The 23,508-nt window shown below is 44.4% G+C and overlaps 1 protein-coding gene across 1 annotated transcript in view; it reads left to right on the top strand.

Annotated features, from left to right (window-relative positions):
- Positions 1-23,508, top strand: part of LOC139461722 (transient receptor potential cation channel subfamily A member 1 homolog) — a 47,293-nt gene that overhangs the window by 1,157 nt on the left and 22,628 nt on the right. Inside the window, exons 3-15 of the mRNA XM_071243178.1 lie at positions 8,849-9,049; positions 10,840-10,939; positions 11,151-11,349; positions 11,669-11,852; positions 12,706-12,795; positions 12,981-13,049; positions 13,396-13,485; positions 13,669-13,737; positions 15,912-15,977; positions 17,374-17,457; positions 17,579-17,626; positions 17,816-17,866; positions 19,543-19,650. Of these exons, the coding sequence (XP_071099279.1) occupies positions 8,849-9,049; positions 10,840-10,939; positions 11,151-11,349; positions 11,669-11,852; positions 12,706-12,795; positions 12,981-13,049; positions 13,396-13,485; positions 13,669-13,737; positions 15,912-15,977; positions 17,374-17,457; positions 17,579-17,626; positions 17,816-17,866; positions 19,543-19,650 (1,359 nt within the window). The remainder of the gene's footprint in view (positions 1-8,848; positions 9,050-10,839; positions 10,940-11,150; positions 11,350-11,668; positions 11,853-12,705; positions 12,796-12,980; positions 13,050-13,395; positions 13,486-13,668; positions 13,738-15,911; positions 15,978-17,373; positions 17,458-17,578; positions 17,627-17,815; positions 17,867-19,542; positions 19,651-23,508) is intronic.

Raw genomic sequence — 23,508 nt, forward strand, 5'->3', positions numbered from 1 at the left:
CCCATGACACTATGGAAATTAATATGATGTAAATGTAGCTAACGAGTTCGTTTTCACATTATATTGATACTCATGACAACCCACATGTCCTCAGTGTACTACTTCACGATGAAAGAACAGGTAAATATGTTACATATATCTCCGACTGTAGCCATGACAACCCACATGTCCTCAGTGTACTACTTCACGATGAAAGAACAGGTAAATGTGTTACATATATCTCCGACTGTAGCCATGACAACCCACATGTCCTAAGTGTACTACTTCACGATGAAAGAACAGGTAAATATGTTACATTTATCTCCGACTGAATTTTACTATACCCTATTTTAATCCTTCTGTGTCATGTTTTCTGTCCAAAATATTTTACAACACTTCTTTAAAGTACCTTCCGGACGACCCAGCAACATTTTGCATTGCATATTTTGTGAAAAAGTGTTTTGAAGAAATAGGAGCTTTCAGAGAAGTATTTTCGTTCCAATAGTTAATATTCCACTGAGGGACCAGTCCGAAGATTTCTATGATATCATGGTATCTGATCTGTTTTGCTGTATTTGTTTGTTTTTTAACGCCACACTCAGCCATATTCTACTTGTGAAACGACGGCCTGTAAATAGTCGGGTCTATCCATTTATCATATAATGGGTAGGTTTCTCGGCAGGATAAAGCCAACGGATAAAAACGATATCCGTTTGGGTGATATGAGGGTAGAGATGCAAATATCAAAGGTCAAGTAGGGACTACTTTCACTGTTTTTTTAACAAACATGGTGTCGCCCTCGTCATTCGGCGATCGAGTCAGAATTAACCATCGGGAATCTGGATAAACTTCAGGGATAATTGCTATCTTTATCAAACGAACAGTCTAATATAATCAAAATCAGTGTCTAACTGAGACGTAGCTAAGGCATTTTATAAGTTTGGGCAACTTTGGAGATATAAATTTCGAAACAATTTTGCGAGGGCACGAGACCTAGCTAGCCAAGCGGGATCAGTAGCCATATCTGTGCTTATAGACCTCTGCGGCTTGAATCCTTCTCCACAAATTAAAATAGTTGGATTTGGCCGAAATATGTTCGAATTGTTACCATGTTTCGTTTTGTCGCTGTGTGTACATCTGATTGCACTTCTTAACGTTATGACAGGACAGGCCGTCTGTCAACAACGTCTGACCGTGGCCGCGACGTCTCATAGACTAGGGTTAGAGTAGCTTCCCTTTGACAAAGGGCAGTTACTCTAGCGGACAGACCGATGAATTGCCGCGAAATGCAAGTGAAAACAATTGTTGTTTTGCGTATATGTTGCTTCGCCACTGTTTAAGAAACAGATTTCAGTTGGAACTATATTGGCTACTGTCACTGTCCGAATGACACATCACTTACCCTGTGACGTAATAAATATTAATGCGCGCATTCCAGGAAAACTCGCAAAGTTTAGGTAATGTTTGTGAGAGAGTGAAAGCGATTTTCAAGCACAGAATTAAAGAATGACATTATATGATAAAGAGGTTATCACGCTTGTGTGTTTGCGGATGGTAAATATCCTGCATTAGGAATAAACATTGCATTTAGCGAGCCTTGGCGAGCTAAATACATAGTGTTTATTCCTAATACAGGATATTTAGCATCCCCAAACACATTCGCGTGATAACCTCTATTTATTAATCATGTAAATATTATTACCAATGATCTGCACAGTACGATGAGATCCCCCATGTGGTAGAACTCATGATGTCTGTACTGTCACAACTCCCAGAATTACCGAGAGCAAATGTACGCCTTACCCGAGAACCGCTCCTGGCTTCTGATTGGTCGAGAGGATCACGTGACCTCTGTGACGTCATATCCGGTCACGTGACCTGCGCATGCGCGCGGGGCATGATGGGACTTGCGTGCGCATCCAAGATGGCGGCACATCCGTTCCGGTGGCGCGCGCATCCAAGATGGCGTCGCATCCGTTTCCGGTGGCGTCCGCCTCCAAGATGGCGTCGCATCCGTTTCCGGTGGGGTGCGCATTCAAGGTGACGTCGCATCCGTTTCCGGTGGCGTACGCATTCAAGATGGCGGCGCATCCGTTTCCGGGGAGGATGGGGAAAACCCGGAGAAGCGGTCGTACAAGGTGAACAAGATCGACATGGTTGTTGTTCTTGTGTTGTTCTAAAAATAGAAATAGAAAAGGCGGTGGTGGTGAAGGGAGGGAGGAGGGAGGAAGGCGGGAAGGGAGTCGGGTTCTTTGTTTTGTTTTGTTTTGGTGGGTGGATGGCGATGGCATGTGGAGATGATAGCTCACTGAGACGAGCTTATCATACACAGTCGACGACTCTGCCACTTTGTTGCTAGGTTGACGTCATATCGGCGAAGGATCTTGCAACAACATGTCACAAATCATGTCATCGGGTATGGTGATGCGTTTGTCAACTTTGAGGTGTAAGGTTTCGTTCCACAAGGCGATCGTGTATTGTAGCCCACGATGACAGCCGTTCGTCTAAGTTAAAAGTCGGTCAGTGGCAATCACCTCAGCGCTACGATCATGGTGTGGAATTCTAAAGGTGTTGGCTGAATTCTAAAGGTGAATCGACAGGCACAGACATGAACGTGATGTAGGTATATGCCAACGTACTGTCATTCGTGTCTCCATGGTGCCACGCGTGACTACAAACACACGTTTATCCATAGGATGATGCATTGTCACTCGTTTATTTATACCGAGGTGCTGGCACTCGTGTATGTTGACATGTGTACTGTCACGCGTGTCTTCATGTACACGTACTGTTATTCGTGTCTCTATGCAAACATGGTGCCACGCGTGACGACAAACACACGTTTATCCATAGGATGATGACGTTGTCACTCGTTCATTTATACCGAAGTGCTGACACTCGTGTAGGTTTACATGTGTACTGCCACGCGTGTCTCTATGCACACGTGATGTACTTCATGTCTTCAAACACACATGGTGTACTACGTCTCTCCATGTAAACGTGATGTACTTCATGTCTTCATGCAAAACGTAGTGTCATGTGTGTCTTCAAAAAGACATTGATCCATAGGATGATGACGTTGTCACTCGTTCATTTATACCGAGGAGTTGGCTCTCGTGTAGGTCTACATACGTACGGTCACGCGTGTCTCCATGCAAACGTCATGTACTTCGTGTTGCCATGCAAACGTGGTGTCACGTGACAACAAACGCATGTTTATCCATAGGATGATGGCGTTGTCATTCGTTCATCCACGCCGAGGAGTTGGCACTCGTGTATGTTAACGTGTCTGTTTCCATTTGTGTCTCCATGCAAACGTCATGTACTACGTGTTTCCATGCAAACGTGGTGCCATGCGTGTCTAGAAACAGACGTTTATCCATAAGATTATTATTTATACCGAGGAGTTGGCACTCGTGTATGTTTGCATGTGTACTGTCACACGTGTCTTCAAACAGACGTGGTGTACTACGCGTCTCCATGCAAACGTGATGTACTACGTCTCTCCGTGTAAACGTGGTGCCACGCGTGTCTTCAAACAGACGTTTATCCATACGATGATGACGTTGTCACTCGCTCATCCATGCCGAGGAGTTGGCACTCGTGTATGTTTACATGCGAACGGTCACGCGTGTCTCCATGCAAAACGTTGTGCCACGCGTGACTACAAACAGACGTTACTAGAAGTTTAGATCAATACACATGCATGTCGTTTGCAAACGTAGTGTACTTCGTGTCTCCATGCAAACGTAGTGTCACGCAAACCATGCAAACCTGGTGTCGTGCGTGTCTTCAAACAGACGTTTATTAATATTATTATTTATAACATTTATATTTATAAGGATAGAGATCGAGAGATCAATAGACATACGTGGTGTTTGATTCGTGTCTCCATGCAAACGTGATACCACTCGTGTACACAACCATACATACAACCATACAAACATACATAGAGGCGTGGTGTCACTCGTAGGCGTGTACCTCCAAGAGGACTGGGGAGGGTGTGGATTCTTTTGGATTGTTGTTTGTACTGGGAAAGCAAAGGATGAAAGCGTTCTTTTGGGAGAGATGGGTGGCCCTGAAAAGGGCCGTTGGAAACAAACTGGAAACAAGCTGGACGAGGCTTGTCTCTGTTTTACATTACTTTCCTTGATCTCGATACTAGATAATAATACGGACCACCCCAACAGTCGGGGACGTCAACTCCGCGTTGTATAGCTTGTTGTAAAGCTGCAATAGCCTCAGACCTGTTCTTAAACCAGTGTGGGCTCTGCGATAGGATCGTCTCCGATTCACCAGGTGGGTAGGTCACTATTGTCCACGAATAGACTTAACTCATCAACGGACATTGTTGACTGTTGGTCTGACACTTCAGATAGCTGCATCCAGACGACATGGTTGATCTCTCATTCAGTGCTTGGACTGTGACGGTGTGCGTGGCTTCGCTCTTTTTTAATTTTTTATAGGAGAGGCACTGAAACCCTGCTTCCTGATTGGTCGAAAACGCAGCACGTCGATGGTTCCGTTCCGGCGCCGGGTCTGACATTCGGTTTTTCCAAACCGGACACAGACCCTTGTGATGGGTGTACAGGCAGTCTTATATGGGTGTACAGGCAGCCTTACATGAGTGTACAGGCAGCCTTACATGAGTGTACAGTCAGCCTTACATGAGTGCACAGTCAGCCTGACAGGGATGTACAGTGAGTCTTATATGGGTGTACAGACACTCTAAAGGGGTGAACAGTCAGCCTTACAGGGATGTAAGTCAGTCTTATATGGGTGTACAGTCAGCCTTACAGGGTTGTACAGTCAGTCTTATATAGGTGTACATGGTTCACGTGGCATCTATACCAGTGATGTATGTTAAACGGAATCTGGTGGTGGTTCCTGTGGCATCTGCTAATGATGTACGTTACTAACAGACTCTGGTGGTGGTGCCTGTGACATATACTAATGATGTAGGTTGCTGACAGACTCTGGTGGTGGTGACTGTGACATCTACTAATGATGTAGGTTGCTGACAGACTCTGGTGGTGGTGCCTGTGGCATCTACTAATGATGAAGGTTGCTGACAGACTCTGGTGGTGGTGGTGGTTCATGTGACATCTACTAATGATGTAGGTTGCTGACAGACTCTGGTGGTGGTGCCTGTGGCATCTGTTAATGATGTAGGTTGCTGACAGACTCTGGTGGTGGTGCCTGTGGCATCTACTAATGATGAAGGTTGCTGACAGACTCTGGTGGTGGTGGTGGTCCCTGTGGCATCTACTACTGATGTACGTTACTAACAGACTCTGGTGGTGGTTCATGTGACATCTACTAATGGTGTATGTTACTAGCAGACTCTGACGGTGGTCCATCAGGCATCTACTACTGATGTACGTTACTAACAGACGCTGGTTGTGGTTCATGTGACATCTACTAAAGATGTACGTTACAAACAGACTCTGATGGTGGGTCATGAGGCATCTGCTAATGATGTTGGTTGCTGACAGGCTCTGGTGGTGGTGCATCAGGCATCTACTACTGAGGGTAGAGGCTGAGTTATGATGTAAACGCTGTCTGTCATGTCTGTGATCAAGTAAGTACAACACGTGTTCAAGTACAACAGCACGTACAACTAAGAACGTTTTTACTTAGACTTTTTACAAGACTGACTGTACAACCCTGTAAGGCTGACTGTACACCCATATAAGACTGACTTACATCCCTGTAAGGCTGACTGTTCACCCCTTTAGAGTGTCTGTACACCCATATAAGACTCACTGTACATCCCTGTCAGGCTGACTGTGCACTCATGTAAGGCTGACTGTACACTCATGTAAGGCTGCCTGTACACTCATGTAAGGCTGCCTGTACACCCATATAAGACTGCCTGTACACCCATCACAAGGGTCTGTGTCCGGTTTGGAAAAACCGAATGTCAGACCCGGCGCCGGAACGGAACCATCGACGTGCTGCGTTTTCGACCAATCAGGAAGCAGGGTTTCAGTGCCTCTCCTATAAAAAATTAAAAAAGAGCGAAGCCACGCACACCGTCACAGTCCAAGCACTGAATGAGAGATCAACCATGTCGTCTGGATGCAGCTATCTGAAGTGTCAGACCAACAGTCAACAATGTCCGTTGATGAGTTAAGTCTATTCGTGGACAATAGTGACCTACCCACCTGGTGAATCGGAGACGATCCTATCGCAGAGCCCACACTGGTTTAAGAACAGGTCTGAGGCTATTGCAGCTTTACAACAAGCTATACAACGCGGAGTTGACGTCCCCGACTGTTGGGGTGGTCCGTATTATTATCTAGTATCGAGATCAAGGAAAGTAATGTAAAACAGAGACAAGCCTCGTCCAGCTTGTTTCCAGTTTGTTTCCAACGGCCCTTTTCAGGGCCACCCATCTCTCCCAAAAGAACGCTTTCATCCTTTGCTTTCCCAGTACAAACAACAATCCAAAAGAATCCACACCCTCCCCAGTCCTCTTGGAGGTACACGCCTACGAGTGACACCACGCCTCTATGTATGTTTGTATGGTTGTATGTATGGTTGTGTACACGAGTGGTATCACGTTTGCATGGAGACACGAATCAAACACCACGTATGTCTATTGATCTCTCGATCTCTATCCTTATAAATATAAATGTTATAAATAATAATATTAATAAACGTCTGTTTGAAGACACGCACGACACCACGTTTGCATGGAGACACGCGTGACACTACGTTTGCATGGAGACACGAAGTACACTACGTTTGCAAACGACATGCATGTGTATTGATCTAAACTTCTGGTAACGTGTTTGTAGTCACGCGTGGCACAACGTTTTGCATGGAGACACACGTGACCGTTCGCATGTAAACATACACGAGTGCCAACTCCTCGGCATGGATGAGCGAGTGACAACGTCATCATCGTATGGATAAACGTCTGTTTGAAGACACGCGTGGCACCACGTTTACACGGAGAGACGTAGTACATCACGTTTGCATGGAGACGCGTAGTACACCACGTCTGTTTGAAGACACGTGTGACAGTACACATGCAAACATACACGAGTGCCAACTCCTCGGTATAAATAATAATCTTATGGATAAACGTCTGTTTCTAGACACGCATGGCACCACGTTTGCATGGAAACACGTAGTACATGACGTTTGCATGGAGACACAAATAGTAACAGACACGTAAACATACACGAGTGCCAACTCCTCGGCGTGGATGAACGAATGACAACGCCATCATCCTATGGATAAACATGCGTTTGTTGTCACGTGACACCACGTTTGCATGGCAACACGAAGTACATGACGTTTGCATGGAGACCTATGTAGACCTACACGAGAGCCAACTCCTCGGTATAAATAAACGAGTGACAACGTCATCATCCTATGGATCTATGTCTTTTTGAAGACACACATGACACTACGTTTTGCATGAAGACATGAAGTACATCACGTTTACATGGAGAGACGTAGTACACCATGTGTGTTTGAAGACATGAAGTACATCACGTGTGCATGGAGACATGCGTGACAGTACGCATGTCAACCTACACGAGTGTCAGCACCTCGGTATAAATGAACGAGTGACAACGTCATCATCCTATGGATCAATGTCTTTTTGAAGACACACATGACACTACGTGTTGCATGAAGACATGAAGTACATCACGTTTACATGGAGAGACGTAGTACACCATGTGTGTTTGAAGACATGAAGTACATCACGTGTGCATGGAGACACGCGTGACAGTACACATGTAAACCTACACGAGTGTCAGCACTTCGGTATAAATGAACGAGTGACAACGTCATCATCCTATGGATAAACGTGTGTTTGTCGTCACGCGTGGCACCATGTTTGCATAGAGACACGAATAACAGTATGTGTACATGAAGACACGCGTGACAGTACACATGTCAACATACACGAGTGCCAGCACCTCGGTATAAATAAACGAGTGACAATGCATCATCCTATGGATAAACGTGTGTTTGTAGTCACGCGTGGCACCATGGAGACACGAATGACAGTACGTTGGCATATACCTACATCACGTTCATGTCTGTGCCTGTCGATTCACCTTTAGAATTCAGCCAACACCTTTAGAATTCCACACCATGATCGTAGCGCTGAGGTGATTGCCACTGACCGACTTTTAACTTAGACGAACGGCTGTCATCGTGGGCTACAATACACGATCGCCTTGTGGAACGAACCCTTACACCTCAAAGTTGACAAACGCATCACCATACCCGATGACATGATTTGTGGAATGTTGTTACAAGATCCTTCGCCGATATGACGTCAACCTAGCAACAAAGTGGCAGAGTCGTCGACTGTGTATGATAAGCTCGTCTCAGTGAGCTATCATCTCCACATGCCATCGCCACCCACCCACCAAAACAAAACAAAACAAAGAACCCGACTCCCTTCCCGCCTTCCTCCCTCCCTGAATCCCTCCTCCCTCCCTGAATCCCTCCTCCCTCCCTTCACCACCACCGCCTTTTCTATTTCTATTTTTAGAACAACACAAGAACAACAACCATGTCGATCTTGTTCACCTTGTACGACCGCTTCTCCGGGTTTTCCCCATCCTCCCCGGAAACGGATGCACCGCCATCTTGAATGCATATGCCACCGGAAACGGATGCGACGCCATCTTGAATGCGCACCCCACCGGAAACGGGTGCGACGCCATCTTGGATGCGCGCGCCACCGGAAACGGATGTGCCGCCATCTTGGATGCGCAGGTCACGTGACCGGATATGACGTCACTGAGGTCACAGAATCCTCTCGACCAATCAGAAGCCAGGAGCGGTTCTCGGGTAAGGCGTACAACTACTACCGAGGGCTTGTCACGTGTTCCAGAGTGCAGACCGCCATGGCATGACCCCTCTCCACGTAGCTGCCAAATATGGTCATGTGGCGATAGCCACGTACCTGCTGGACAAAGATGCGAGCAGCCTGTCCCTGGACGGCGACAACTCCACCCCCCTGCACTATTCAGCCGCGGCAGGCAACCTGGACATGATCAAGCTGTTCCTGGAGAGGACCGAAAATGTCACTGAAGTAGGTCATTTGTCAGGGCAGGTACAGTCCGTTTGATTCCATCTGAGACCGATGAATTGCCCACTAACTCAAAATCTAATAATTGCAACAAAACCAAAATGTGCGCAGCGACATGAATTGTACAGACCAACTCTGATGGTTTGTCTCATAATTTTGACACCCGAATAAAAAAAATGTTTAACAAACAATCATCATATTGTTGACATTTTTCGCCATCCCATACCAGGGAGGACCAGTCGCTCATAGAACAGCCAGGTAATGAACAAGCATGTGCTCCGTATATGGCGGTCATCTCAAAAGCCGTTTTGGGTGTTCAATCGGAGTCACTGTTGCAGGTTTCTGAAGCCGTGACAGTGCATTCGGAATCAGTGTCCGGATGTACTGAGCCCCTGTTGAGTTGCCCCTTATGGTGACAAAGTCCAACCTGCAATCATGAGGGATACACCCCCAAACCAATACCGAGCCCCCGCCGTATGCAACAGTCGGCTTAATATTCCTGGGGGTGTAGGCCGTGTTCCGGTGCCTCCAAACTCTCGTTCTTCCATCAGTGACGTGGAGCAGAAAGCGACTTTCGTCTGACCAATGGATCCGTCTCCAAGTTCTCAGATTCCAGTTCTGTCGCGCCATGCTAAACGAGGAGCTTTGTGGTGATCTCTCAACAAGGGACGCTTTATGACTCGTCTAGCCCTCAGTCCTGCTGTTTTCAGCCGGTTCCTGACGGTTCTGGTGCTGAAACGACGATTGGGCAACCACAGCTGTTTTAGACGAGTACTTGTTAAAAGGGTTCTCGGCGTATGAGACGAAGAAGGTCCCTGTCTTCGCGATGTGCCGTCACGGGAGGTCTTCCGGCTCTGGGACGGTCCTGTACATCACCAGTCTGAGCATGACTGATTACATCATCTCGAGAAAACATAATTCTTCCCTTAATTATATCTTTCATGACTTACAAATATTGGAGCCAAACAATAATGAAATTAGGGTGTGCTTAACTTCTTCTTTTTGGTGTGTATATATCATTAAGGCACATTTTTGGCGTCACAATGAGCGATATGACGTCATAATGATGACGCGAGGCGAAGAACGAAATTTTTGCAAAGCTTGATTAGTTTTCTTCAGGGGTGTCTACTTCAGGTTAGCTTTCCAAGTTGCTTTCAATGCTTGTCACATGTTTGAGTGAAGTATTACAGTGTAAACAAACTGTTTGAGCATATAGAGAGCCATATTTTTTTCAAAGGCTCAGTGGTGTTGTCGGTGATTCCGTAATTCAGATCCGTGGTCTAGTGGTAGAGCGTCCACCCGGAGAGCGGAAGGTCCGGGGTTCGATCCCCGGCCGCGTCATACCAAAAGACGTTAAAAGATGGTACTTGTTGTTACCCTGTCTGGCGCTCGGCATTAAGGGGCTAAAACAAGGACTTGTCGGCTCGGAGTCAGTATACTGTGCCTGAATGGGGCATTCATGTTAAACTGCGACATGGTATCTCAGTGGGCTAGCACTATAAATTGGCATCAAATGGCTATGCAACATTTTTCACAAAGTGCAAATACCATTGTACAAGGGTTTTACAGACACCATATTTGGACGCCATGATAAATGACTTCGCAAACACAATGACGTTACAGCGTATCATTGTTACGTCATGTCGACCCTGATGGATAATACAGTGATTATACTATACATGTTTATATCAACTGGAATTTTCCGAACTCGTGTGCTAGTTTATTTATTTCCAAACTTCTTGTTTCGTGTGTGCGGTCTGGCGTCTCACACCTGACTACCTATTTGCCAACAGCTTGTGAACCAAATGGACAAAGAGGGAAACACGGCACTCCACCTTTCTGCAGAGAACGGACACGAGAAGGTAGCAAATATCTTGCTCAGCAAAGGTGTAGGTATGTACCTTTTACTTTTCTTATTCTACTTGAAAAACATATACATATTTTTGGTCTTATGACATTACACCCGCACATCGTGAAAAACGTACTACCTCTCTGTCGGTTTGAAATAGTTTGGTAGCAGCAACGTCACTGAACGTCTGCTCAAATCGGCGTAGGTAACTGAACTAGTGTTGAATGATGCGACTGACTGACTCCCTCCCTACAGATGTCAAGTTGACACAGGCGAGGAATGACGGTATGTGGCCCGTCCACCTGGCGGCCGCCTCTGGTAAACTGTCTATTGTGGAGGAGCTGACAAGTCAACCTGAAGACTTCAACAGGACAAACCGGCACAACTCCACGGCACTCCACATCGCTGCCCAGTACAACCGCTGCGACATCGCCAACTACATCTTGCAACAAAAGTGAGCGGAGACTTGTCCCTGAACTGATCTTTACACTACCACTGCAGGAACCGATTCTTTAACATAGTCATACTTCTCTCGTAGCGCTAAAAGTCTTGTCCTGAACTGAAGTTCGATATCATGGGAACAGTGGCGTTTGTGTTTATTTTGTTGGCGTTCGAATCCAATTGTCTATTTTGATGCTTGTCAGATGATGGAGGGGTTTCATTTTGTATATAATCAAAGTCTAATTTTAAACGTCTTAATGTTAATAGTCTGAACTGCTACATACAATGTGGAGTACACTTTCAGACATACTAATTTAACTGATTATTTGAAGGGATGACTCGCTCGGGAGAAAAGATAAGGACGGGAACACGGCCCTCCATATAGCCGCCAGATATGGACACACAAAGCTGGTGAGGAGTCTGATGGACAGAGGGGCTGATATCAGCTCCACCAACGTCCAGAGACAGATACCGTTACATGCTGCCGCAGAGCACGGACACGTGGACACCTTCAACGTACGTAAAGTGGCACGTGTAGGCAGTAGACTCTTTCTTGCGCTACCACTGGTAAACATTGACGAACCTGTCGGAGCACTTGTCGAGGATCGGGGACTTTTGATGAGCCAGTTGAGACATGTGTTCTCTAGAGGGTTACGCGAGACATGTGTTCTCTAGAGGGTCACGCGAGACATGTGTTATCACTGGGGTTCGGGAAGATATGTGTTATCACTGGGGTTAGGGAAGACATGTGTTCTCAGGGGAGTTTGGAGAGACATGTGTTCTCTAGAGGAGATGGAGAGACATATGTTCTCTAGAGGAGATGGAGAGACATATGTTCTCTAGAGGAGATGGAGAGACATATGTTCTCTAGAGGAGATGGAGAGACATGTGTTCACTAGAGGGGATGGGGAGGCATGTGTTCTCTAGAGGAGATGGAGAGACATGTGTTCTCTAGAGGAGATGGAGAGACATGTGTTCACTAGAGGGGATGGGAAGGCATGTGTTCTCTAGAGGAGATGGAGAGACATGTGTTCTCTAGAGGGTGTTCTCTAGAGGGTTACGAGTGACATGTGTTCACAAAGGAGTTTGGAGGGACATGTGTTCTCATGGGAGTTTGGAGAGACATGTGGTCTCGCGGGTTTGGAGAGACATATGATCTCAAGGGAGTTTGGAGAGACATGTATTCTCAAGGGAGTTTGGAGAGACTGTTCTCACTGTGTTTTGGGGAGATAAATGTTCTCAGGGAATCATCATCACTGTTTGAAAGTGATTCATACACACTTGCTTATTATATAGTTGGAATCGCGCAATAGATCTCTCATCATTATGGAAAGGGCACTACATGTAAAAATGCCACATTTTATTTCAGGTGCTTTTGACGCCCTCTAATTCCACCAATTCAAGAGAATCTCTGAAAGTGGACGTTGAGACGAAAAAGAAAATAGTTGAACTCCTGGAGGTATGTTGGGATTTTAACGAAACATTTAAAGATTTTGAATTGTTGTAAATAAATGTACTACCGTGTTTTCGTTTAATGTTGAAAGGAGCCCCAAAACGTTAGTTAAAGGATTTGCGTATATAAATAAAATATAAAGACAAGTATCACTTCCCACCAACACGTCCATGTTTGTTCTGTTCCTGCAGTCTTTGGTCGGTGCAGGAGACCCACAAGAGAAGGAGAAAATCATAGGATCAATTTCAGAAGTACTGCAGGTGAGCTACGGTGTTTAGGAAACCAATCTAAGGAATTACAGACACTATGTGGCTTTTTGGTCAAATGGCATTTTTATCTTATCGAATGACCGAATGAACAGTTTCGAGTAAAATGTCAACATGTTCAGGACAAGAGAGGACATACGTTCTATTTATTATGTATTGTCTTTCTTACGATGTTGCTGTGTAAACCATGGTGTCACTGAGGCAGACTGGAAGAAGTTCCGGAACATTGTGTAAATGCACTCGAGTGGGATATCAGTTTTATTGTCTCTGATAAATACATTATAAATGATGTTATCTTGCAAACCTAAAGAAAATATACATAATGATCTTTCATTTCCAGATTCTTTTGTCTTCTCCCAAAACAGCAGATTCTAAAAAACAGTCAGGTGTGAACGACGTTACACGACAGAAGGCTGCACAACTGATACAGGTAGGTTAAGGTCGTAAGATAGAGCGTGCAGAGTGAAATGTTCACCGACATATAGTCCCGTTTCTAATTGACCACAGATGCTGAACATTACTCTCTGAAGGAGTAATGTTTTGAGATCAACAATATGTAGCCTTCTGTCACAACTACACTGAGTAGAATCATGTTTCCCATTTATTCCCGCAGACTCTGGTTGATGTCAACGACACCAAAGAGAAGGAAAGATTGATCAAGAAAATATCAAATGTACTTCAGGTAAGATGACGAGGAAGGGGAGAATATCAGAGGGATTTCAGGTAAGATGACGTGGAACGGGGAGAATATCAGAGGGACTTCAGGTAAGATGACGTGGAAGAGGGAGAATATCAGAGGGACTTCAGGTAAGATGACGTGGAACGGGGAGAATATCAGAGGGACTTCAGGTAAGATGACGAGGAAGGGGGAGAATATCAGAGGGACTTCAGGTAAGATGACGAGGAAGGGGGAGAATATCAGAGGGATTTCAGGTAAGATGACGTGGAACGGGGAGAATATCAGAGGGACTTCAGGTAAGATGACGTGGAAGAGGGAGAATATCAGAGGGACTTCAGGTAAGATGACGTGGAACGGGGAGAATATCAGAGGGACTTCAGGTAAGATGAAGAGGAAGGGGGAGAATGTCAGAGGGACTTCAGGTAAGATGACATGGAAGGGGGAGAATATCAGAGGGACTTCAGGTAAGATGACATGGAAAGGGGAGAATATCAGAGGGACTTCAGGTAAGATGACGTGGAAGGGGCAGAATATCAGAGGGACTTCAGGTAAGATGACGTGGAAGAGGGAGCATATCAGAGGGACTTCAGGTATGGTGACATGGAAGGGGGAGAATATCAGAGGGACTTCAGGTAAGATGACGTGGAAGGGGAGAATATAAGAGGGACTTCAGGTAAGATGGCGTGGAAGGGGGAGAATATCAGAGGGACTTCAGGTAAGATGACGTGGAAGGGGGAGCATATCAGAGATACTTTAGGTAAGATGACGTGGAAGGGGGAGCATATCAGAGATACTTTAGGTAAGATGACGTGGAAGGGACAGAATATCAGAGATACTTTAGGTAAGATGACGTGGAAGGGGCAGAATATCAGAGATACTTTAGGTGAGATGACCAGGAAGGGGCAGAATATCAGAGGAATATCAGGTTAGGTGACGTGGAAGGCATCATCGCACCATTAGAATAACATGTTATTTTTGGGATAACACTTTCTTTGTAATTTACAGATTCTCGTACTTTTTGGGGTTGAGTCATTTGACCACTTTCTAAATGGCATCGTGCATTGGCAATGGGATCCGTGCCAATTTAGACTTGTCAGAGGGGTACACAAAGTGCGTGATCTAGACTAGTTGTCGGATCAACTAGTTGTCGGAATTACACTTTTGCGGAAGCCTCTGTGGCTCAGTGGGTTAGATTGCTGACTTTGTGAGTGGGTTAGATCGTTTACTTTGTGTGCTAGTACCTTGTGTGTGTACCTAGTATGTTCCGTTTACTGTCTGTCCTTTTAAAGAATTGTACACCATGATGACACCCTCGGCATCGCAGATCACGGAGGCCATAACCTGTCCAGCTGACGATACAGTCTTTGCCTTAATTAGTGGCGGTCATATGAAGTGCATCTACTGTTTTGGTTGTTGTTTAGTCTCCGACTTGAAGTGTTGAATCCAGGTTCCATCTGTATTGACAAATCGTTACAAGAACCTTCCTTGATTAGCTTCAAAGAGTGCTAGATTATCACGTGTTTGATCAGATGTCAAACTTTGGAACTCTCCGAGCTGATACTTTCTTCATGGCTAAAGTTTCTGTTATAATGGTTTGTCCTCTCCCCTGTGAAATGCCTACTCAACTAGCACTATTGCACTCTGGTTCACCGTATCGTGGATTCTCGGGATAGATTTACCTGTCACATTTGAACTCTGCTGCCAACCTCGCTTAGGTAGAATGGGAAAGGACATCTTTTCCTAGTGTAGTACTCATATCTTCTTGGTTGACTTTTGGTGGTGATACTTTTTCTTCATGTACTTGATCAATGCATGTTCCTCAAGGGTGGTCATTTTCTAAAGGTCACATATCTCTGCTAACCGACTTGTCACAGCGAAAGAATTTGCACAGTTGGCTGAAGTTTGTGCAGATATACCTCTATGACATCATGTAATGCCCACAACAAAAGATTTCAATATTACGCAATTCTTTCTATGTGGGGCTCAGAACATGTCGGTCCGCCCTTGTACGGCCCGTCTAGCATGTGGAACGCTCAAAGTGATGCGGGTCTCAACATTGAAAGAAGAAACCTAAAAATTCACCGGTGAGGGGAAATGTTCAAGGCATCTTACCTATTACAAGGTAGACACAAGTTTATGGATACATCTTACCTATTCAATGATATGATGTATTTCAGAAAGCACACGGAGTCTTGACTCTTGATGAAGATGACGCAGGGAAACGCTTCCAGCATATTGTCACGGTAACTTTGCCGCTTTAATTCTGGGTTAGAACTTTTCCCAAACAGTCTTGTTATACGAGGTAACTGGGCGGATCGGATAGTCAGGTTGGGTGACTTAAACAACAAACCAACTGACTGTCAGACAATAATCATTGGGACTTGCAAACTGTTGTAACGGTAACGGTAGTCACAGTATTTATACAGATACGAACTTCGTATAGAGCATCTTATTAACTGCAGCTTAGAAAATATCTTTTTATTTAACGATGATGAGAGTGAGGAATGCTCTCTCCGCCACAGTCAGCGTTTTTCATGTCGAAAATCGTGATATATTTGAAAAGCAGCACCTCTGGATTAGAGCTATTAATTTTTGAGTTTTTGACGTTTATATATTTGAAACCTCTAAATTGATTTGGAACATAACGCGCTAGATGGCACTGGCATGTGTACTGTCAGTGTATATAATCACTAGAGACCCGAATTTGGAAATAATAATAAAATATTTCCATTTATAGTGATGATTCCCTTCCAGAGGAAATAATTGTTATATCATTTTTTAATGTGAAGTTTACACAACATGCGATTATTCTGTTGGACGAGAGGTCGGTCACATGACCGCGAAACTGACTTTCATAAGTGTATGAACCAAACATAGATTGGCAAGTGATAGTCCACAACAATTTATAAATATACCTTAGTATCTATTTAAGACATTATTATAATCGCCTTTCAATGATCAGCAAATTGTTCAATGATGACTAACACTTGTAATCGCCACGGTTTCATAAACAACTTCGGAAATCTGTGCCGTCAGACTCATAGTGTCGGCCATTTTGACGTCTCGTATTTGATGCCATTGTATTACTACGCGCTGTCAAAGTGACTGACTGTGCTAGTACATGAGAGACCTTTTCCATATTTGGACCTATATGTTGTAACAAAACTACAAAAAATGTTCCTGTTGAGCAAGTTGAGCATACATCTGCTTATGTAACCTCTCCTTTTGGTGATCTATTTTATTCTGCGTTACAGTTGGTTGTTGAATGACTGTCAGTGTAAACATGTCACACGCACTACATGTAATTGTGTAATACATCCCTCGAGGTATAAAATAGCGACATAAAAAACATAATAATTGACTTTCGCTTTGTGAGAGTTTATTGGGAACTCATTGGAGTAGGTTCATACGCCAATAAACTCACACATTGTGAAAGTCAATTTTAATTCAAACCTCTGATTCACCATTGCTCTGTTGGTGTTGGTAGAAAAGTAAATTGCTTAAACACTTTACCAGCATCAACACGAGGCTGACTTTCCACATACATTCCTGGTGATGTATATTTAGTAGGTTAGGAATATTTGACCGCCCAAAAGGTGATTTGATAGGTCAGAAAGTACATTTTGTCCTCTTCTGTAGTTGGTTGTCCATGTGAAAAGATGGAAGAGCCGCGCGGCCAAAACATCACAAGCCAACGGTGTGCAGTCTGGAAGCAACCTAGCGGTATGTATAGACATGTGTATTTACAATACAGTACATACAATGTGAATAAGATCAAGACGGTCATATGTACAACAGTCACACTGATTCAAATAGTAAACTACAGCTTCATCTCAATCCACAGAACGAGAGAAACGTCAGACGACAAAGCAAGGGAACTAACTCTGTACGGGTACGTGGGATTCTGCTGTAAACCGCTTGGTGGATATAACCTATTTCTTTTGTCCCGACCATTTGCTGTACATATGCTTTATATGCTTATAATGAACCACGGTTATAACGAACTAAAGTTAGTGGTTCCTTTGAGTTCGTAATAACCGTAGTTTACTTAACTGATTGATGTCCTTTGGTTTGGTTCCAGCCACTGAATGGGGGCAGCAGAGGGGGGAGTGCGCCAGCAGCACCATATGAGGTAGACTGTATGCTTGTTTCTCACGTTAACTCTTGTGATACCTGATTGATTTATGTATTGCGTTATTGTGCGTGAACGTATTTGTTGCCGTCGTTGATGTTATTGATGTAGCTGTAACCGCATCACAGTGGTTGCAGTCGTTGTTACTGTTGTGGTTGTAACCGCATCACCGTTGTTACAGTCGCTGCTGTTCCTGTTGTGATTGTAACCACATCATCGTTGTTACAGTCGCTGCTCTTCCTGTTGTGATTGTAACCGCATGACCGTTGTTATGGTCGCTGCTGTTACTGTTGTTATATTAACCGCATCACCTTTGTTACAGTCGTTGATGTTACTGTTGTAATATTAACCACATCACCGTTGTTACAGTCGCTGCTGTTACGGTTGTGGTTGTAACCGCATGACCGTGGTTACAGTCGCTACTGCTACTGTTGTAATATTAACAACATCACCGTTGTTACAGTCGTTGATGTTACTGTTGTAATATTAACAACATCACCGTTGTTACAGTCGCTGCTGTTACGGTTGTGGTTGTAACCGCATGACCGTGGTTACAGTCGCTACTGCTACTGTTGTAATATTAACAACATCACCTTTGTTACAGTCGCTGCTGTTACTGTTGTGGTTGTAACTGCATCACCGTTGTTACAGTCGCTGCTGTTGCTGTTGTTATATTAACAACATCACCGTTGTTACAGTCGCTGCTGTTACTGTTGTGGTTGTAACCGCATGACCGTTGTTACAGTCGCTGCTGTTACTGTTGTAATATTAACAACATCACCTTTGTTACAGTCGCTGCTGTTACTGTTGTGGTTGTAACCGCATGACCGTGGTTACAGTCGCTACTGCTACTGTTGTAATATTAACAACATCACCTTTGTTACAGTCGCTGCTGTTACTGTTGTGGTTGTAACTGCATCACCGTTGTTACAGTCGCTGCTGTTGCTGTTGTTATATTAACAACATCACCGTTGTTACAGTCGCTGCTGTTACTGTTGTGGTTGTAACCGCATGACCGTTGTTACAGTCGCTGCTGTTACTGTTGTAATATTAACAACATCACCGTTGTTACAGTCGCTGCTGTTGCTGTTGTGGTTGTAACCGCATGACCGTGGTTACAGTCGCTGCTGTTACTGTTGTGGTTGTAACTGCATGACCGTTGTTACAGTCGCTGCTGTTACTGTTGTAATATTAACAACATCACCGTTGTTACAGTCGCTGCTGTTACTGTTGTGGTTGTAACCGCATGACCATTGTTACAGTCGCTGCAGTTACTGTTGTGGTTGTAACTGCATCACCGTTGTTACAGTCGCTGCTGTTACTGTTGTAATATTAACATCACCGTTGTTACAGTCGCTACTGTTACTGTTGTGGTTGTAACCACATCACCGTTGTTACAGTCGCTGCTGCTACTGTTGTAACCGCATGACCGTGGTTACAGTCGCTACTGTTACTGTTGTGGTTGTAACCGCATCACCGTTGTTACAGTCGCTGCTGTTACTGTTGTGGTTGTAACCGCATCACCGTTGTTACAGTCGTTGATGTTACTGTTGTGGTTGTAACCGCATCACCGTGGTTGCAGTCGTTGATGTTACTGTTGTGATTATGGCCGTTCCACCGTTGTTACATTTGTTGATGTTACTGCTGTAGTTGTAACCGTATCACCGTTGTTGCAGTCGCTGCTGGGACTGCTGCACGCTCACATCTGGATCAACTCGGAGGACCAGAAAGGGAACACACCGCTACACCTGGCGGCGTCCAGTGGCCAAGAGGATATTGTTACGGTTAGAGCGTAAATAGACAATACCACACTCCTTCTCTATAGAAACCATTTTTACGAAATGACTGGACTTCTATGGTATACGACCGAGCGAGAGTTTCGTAAAAACAGTTATCTAACGAAAATGAGTGTGGTATTTTATTTACTACCCATGTTAAATATATATTAAAGTGTAAATAAATAATAAATTGCGTTCGTTGACTGACCAAATTGAAACCGGTTGCAAATTCTGGTTGCGTATTAATATTGATATATGCCCAAATATGGGCATTGTTGACATGTCTATGCATACGCATTAAAAACACGTTTCTGCCAACATAACAGCACCGACACAAAGGATCCTTTTGGAAGAATTTCTTCAACTTATGGTAATTCAAGCGCATTGTTGTTGGTACTACGGACACCTATAAGAAAATTATAGAAGTCACATATGAATATCGGACCAACGGCCGGTCGCTCGCACTGCCGGGGTCCCGTCTGTGCAATCAAAATGGTCCAGTTTTCTAAATCTATCAGCTGTATTAATATCCTGTCCATACCATTTTGGAAGAGGGAAATCAGAGTGTTCGACAAAGACATTCATGTTAACTGTACCACCCTATACTGAAGTCAAGTCTGCTTGCATGTTAGTGACAGCTTCGAGCGAAGGGCAAGGTCACCACCGGAATAAGAAAAGACAACCGTGATCTACTCAAAGCGTTTTATGCTAGCTAGAGATAGGGGATATTTTTCACATTTCACATTTCACATTTGGGATATTTTGGATTACATAATCAAAAGTAAGGCACACTTCTATGGAGTTTTCGAATGATTTGTATCGGAAATATTCACTTTGAGTGATCTAGTCATGCAGTGGCGAATGTTCATTCATGAACAAACACCTGCGGAGGCAATGTCACAAAATCCGCTTCGAATGGCGACACTGATGGCACAACCGGAGCATCGAACGTAAGTCTAGATATCTTCATTTCACCACGCTTAACTTTTTACGTTATATCAAATTGAAAGTCGCGAAAGTGGTCGGGCGCGTCACGCTCATTTGGGACCCTCGATCAGTCGGTAGACATTGCATATGGATATGCATGGCTCGATTATATTATGTCTGCAGTAGCTCTGTGCATAACTTATATAGAATGCAAAGCGAATTTAATGCGTGTGACGATCTTGTTCGGTTTAATAAAGTGCGTGTAAATGTCTCTCGGTTTCGTGAGATTCCTTTAGTTCTGCCTTGTAGTTGAGAAAGCGAATGACGTCTCGCGATTTTTTATGAATGAAAAGAGTAGTTCCAATGTGACAGAGGTCACGGTTATCCAATCAAAACGAATAAAACGAGGTCAACCTTGTACGACACACGTGTGACGTACGGATTTAGTATCTTACCACCTGTATAATCACCACGTGGCTAAAAAAATCATTACTGTAACTCCATAGACAATGTCTCTGCTCTACGAGACAACTGTTGCTCTTTAAGCTAGACACTGCCTCTGTTGTACACCTGGACACCGCGTCTGGTAGGTTTCCCTGTTGCTCTCTAAGCTGGACACTGTCTCTGTTGTACAACTAGACACCGTGTCTGGTAGGTTTCCCTCTTGCTCTGAAAGCTAGACACTGTTTCTGTTGTACAACTAGACACCGTAGCTAGACACTGTCTCTGTTGTACAACTAGACACTGTGTCTGTAAGGTTTACATGTTGCTCTCAAAGCTAGACACTGTCTCTGTTGTACAACTAGACACCGTAGCTAGACACTATCTCTGTTGTACAACTAGACACCGTGTCTGGAAGGTTTACCTGTTCCTCCCCTCAAAGCTAGACACTGTCTCTGTTGTACAACTAGACACCGTGTCTGGAAGGTTTACCTGTTGCTCTCAAAGCTAGACACTGCCTCTGTTGTACAACTAGACACCGTGTCTGGAAGGTTTACCTGTTGCTCTTTAAGCTAGACACTGTCTCTGTTGTACAACTAGACACCGTGTCTTGTAGGTTTACCTGTTCCTCCCTCGAAGCTAGACACTGTCTCTGTTGTACAACTAGACACCGTGTCTGGAAGGTTTACCTGTTGCTCTTAAAGCTTTACACCGTCTCTGTTGTACAACTAGACACCGTGTCTGGAAGGTTTACCTGTTGCTCTCAAAGCTAGACACTGTCTCTGTTGTACTTCATTTCACCACGCTTAACTTTTTACGTTATATCAAATTGAAAGTCGCGAAAGTGGTCGGGCGCGTCACGCTCATTTGGGACCCTCGATCAGTCGGTAGACATTGCATATGGATATGCATGGCTCGATTATATTATGTCTGCAGTAGCTCTGTGCATAACTTATATAGAATGCAAAGCGAATTTAATGCGTGTGACGATCTTGTTCGGTTTAATAAAGTGCGTGTAAATGTCTCTCGGTTTCGTGAGATTCCTTTAGTTCTGCCTTGTAGTTGAGAAAGCGAATGACGTCTCGCGATTTTTTATGAATGAAAAGAGTAGTTCCAATGTGACAGAGGTCACGGTTATCCAATCAAAACGAATAAAACGAGGTCAACCTTGTACGACACACGTGTGACGTACGGATTTAGTATCTTACCACCTGTATAATCACCACGTGGCTAAAAAAATCATTACTGTAACTCCATAGACAATGTCTCTGCTCTACGAGACAACTGTTGCTCTTTAAGCTAGACACTGCCTCTGTTGTACACCTGGACACCGCGTCTGGTAGGTTTCCCTGTTGCTCTCTAAGCTGGACACTGTCTCTGTTGTACAACTAGACACCGTGTCTGGTAGGTTTCCCTCTTGCTCTGAAAGCTAGACACTGTTTCTGTTGTACAACTAGACACCGTAGCTAGACACTGTCTCTGTTGTACAACTAGACACTGTGTCTGTAAGGTTTACATGATGCTCTCAAAGCTAGACACTGTCTCTGTTGTACAACTAGACACCGTAGCTAGACACTATCTCTGTTGTACAACTAGACACCGTGTCTGGAAGGTTTACCTGTTCCTCCCCTCAAAGCTAGACACTGTCTCTGTTGTACAACTAGACACCGTGTCTGGAAGGTTTACCTGTTGCTCTCAAAGCTAGACACTGCCTCTGTTGTACAACTAGACACCGTGTCTGGAAGGTTTACCTGTTGCTCTTTAAGCTAGACACTGTCTCTGTTGTACAACTAGACACCGTGTCTTGTAGGTTTACCTGTTCCTCCCTCGAAGCTAGACACTGTCTCTGTTGTACAACTAGACACCGTGTCTGGAAGGTTTACCTGTTGCTCTTAAAGCTTTACACCGTCTCTGTTGTACAACTAGACACCGTGTCTGGAAGGTTTACCTGTTGCTCTCAAAGCTAGACACTGTCTCTGTTGTACAACTAGACACCGTGTCTGGAAGGTTTACCTGTTGCTCTCAAAGCTTGACACCGTCTCTGTTGTACAACTAGACACCGTGTCTGGAAGGTTTACCTGTTTCCCCCCTCAAAGCTAGACACTGTCTCTGTTGTACAACTAGACACCGTGTCTGGAAGATTTACCTGCTGCTCTCTAAGCTAGACACTGTCTCTGTTGTACAATTAGGCACCGTGTCTGTAAGGTTTACCTGTTTCTCCCTCGAAGCTAGACACTGTCTCTGTTGTACAACTAGACACCGTGTCTGGAAGGTTTACCTGCTGCTCTCTAAGCTAGACACTGTCTCTGTTGTACAATTAGGCACCGTGTCTGTAAGGTTTACCTGTTGCTCTCTAACCTAGACACTGTCTCTGTTGTACAACTAGACACCGTGTCTTGAAGGTTTACCTGTTCCTCCCTCGAAGCTAGACACTGTCTCTGTTGTACAACTAGACACCGTGTCTGGAAGGTTTACCTGTTGCTCTCAAAGCTAGAT

This window comes from Haliotis cracherodii, unplaced genomic scaffold (assembly GCF_022045235.1).
Source record: "Haliotis cracherodii isolate W230 unplaced genomic scaffold, xgHalCrac1.p SCAF_15, whole genome shotgun sequence".
NCBI lineage: Eukaryota > Metazoa > Mollusca > Gastropoda > Lepetellida > Haliotidae > Haliotis > Haliotis cracherodii.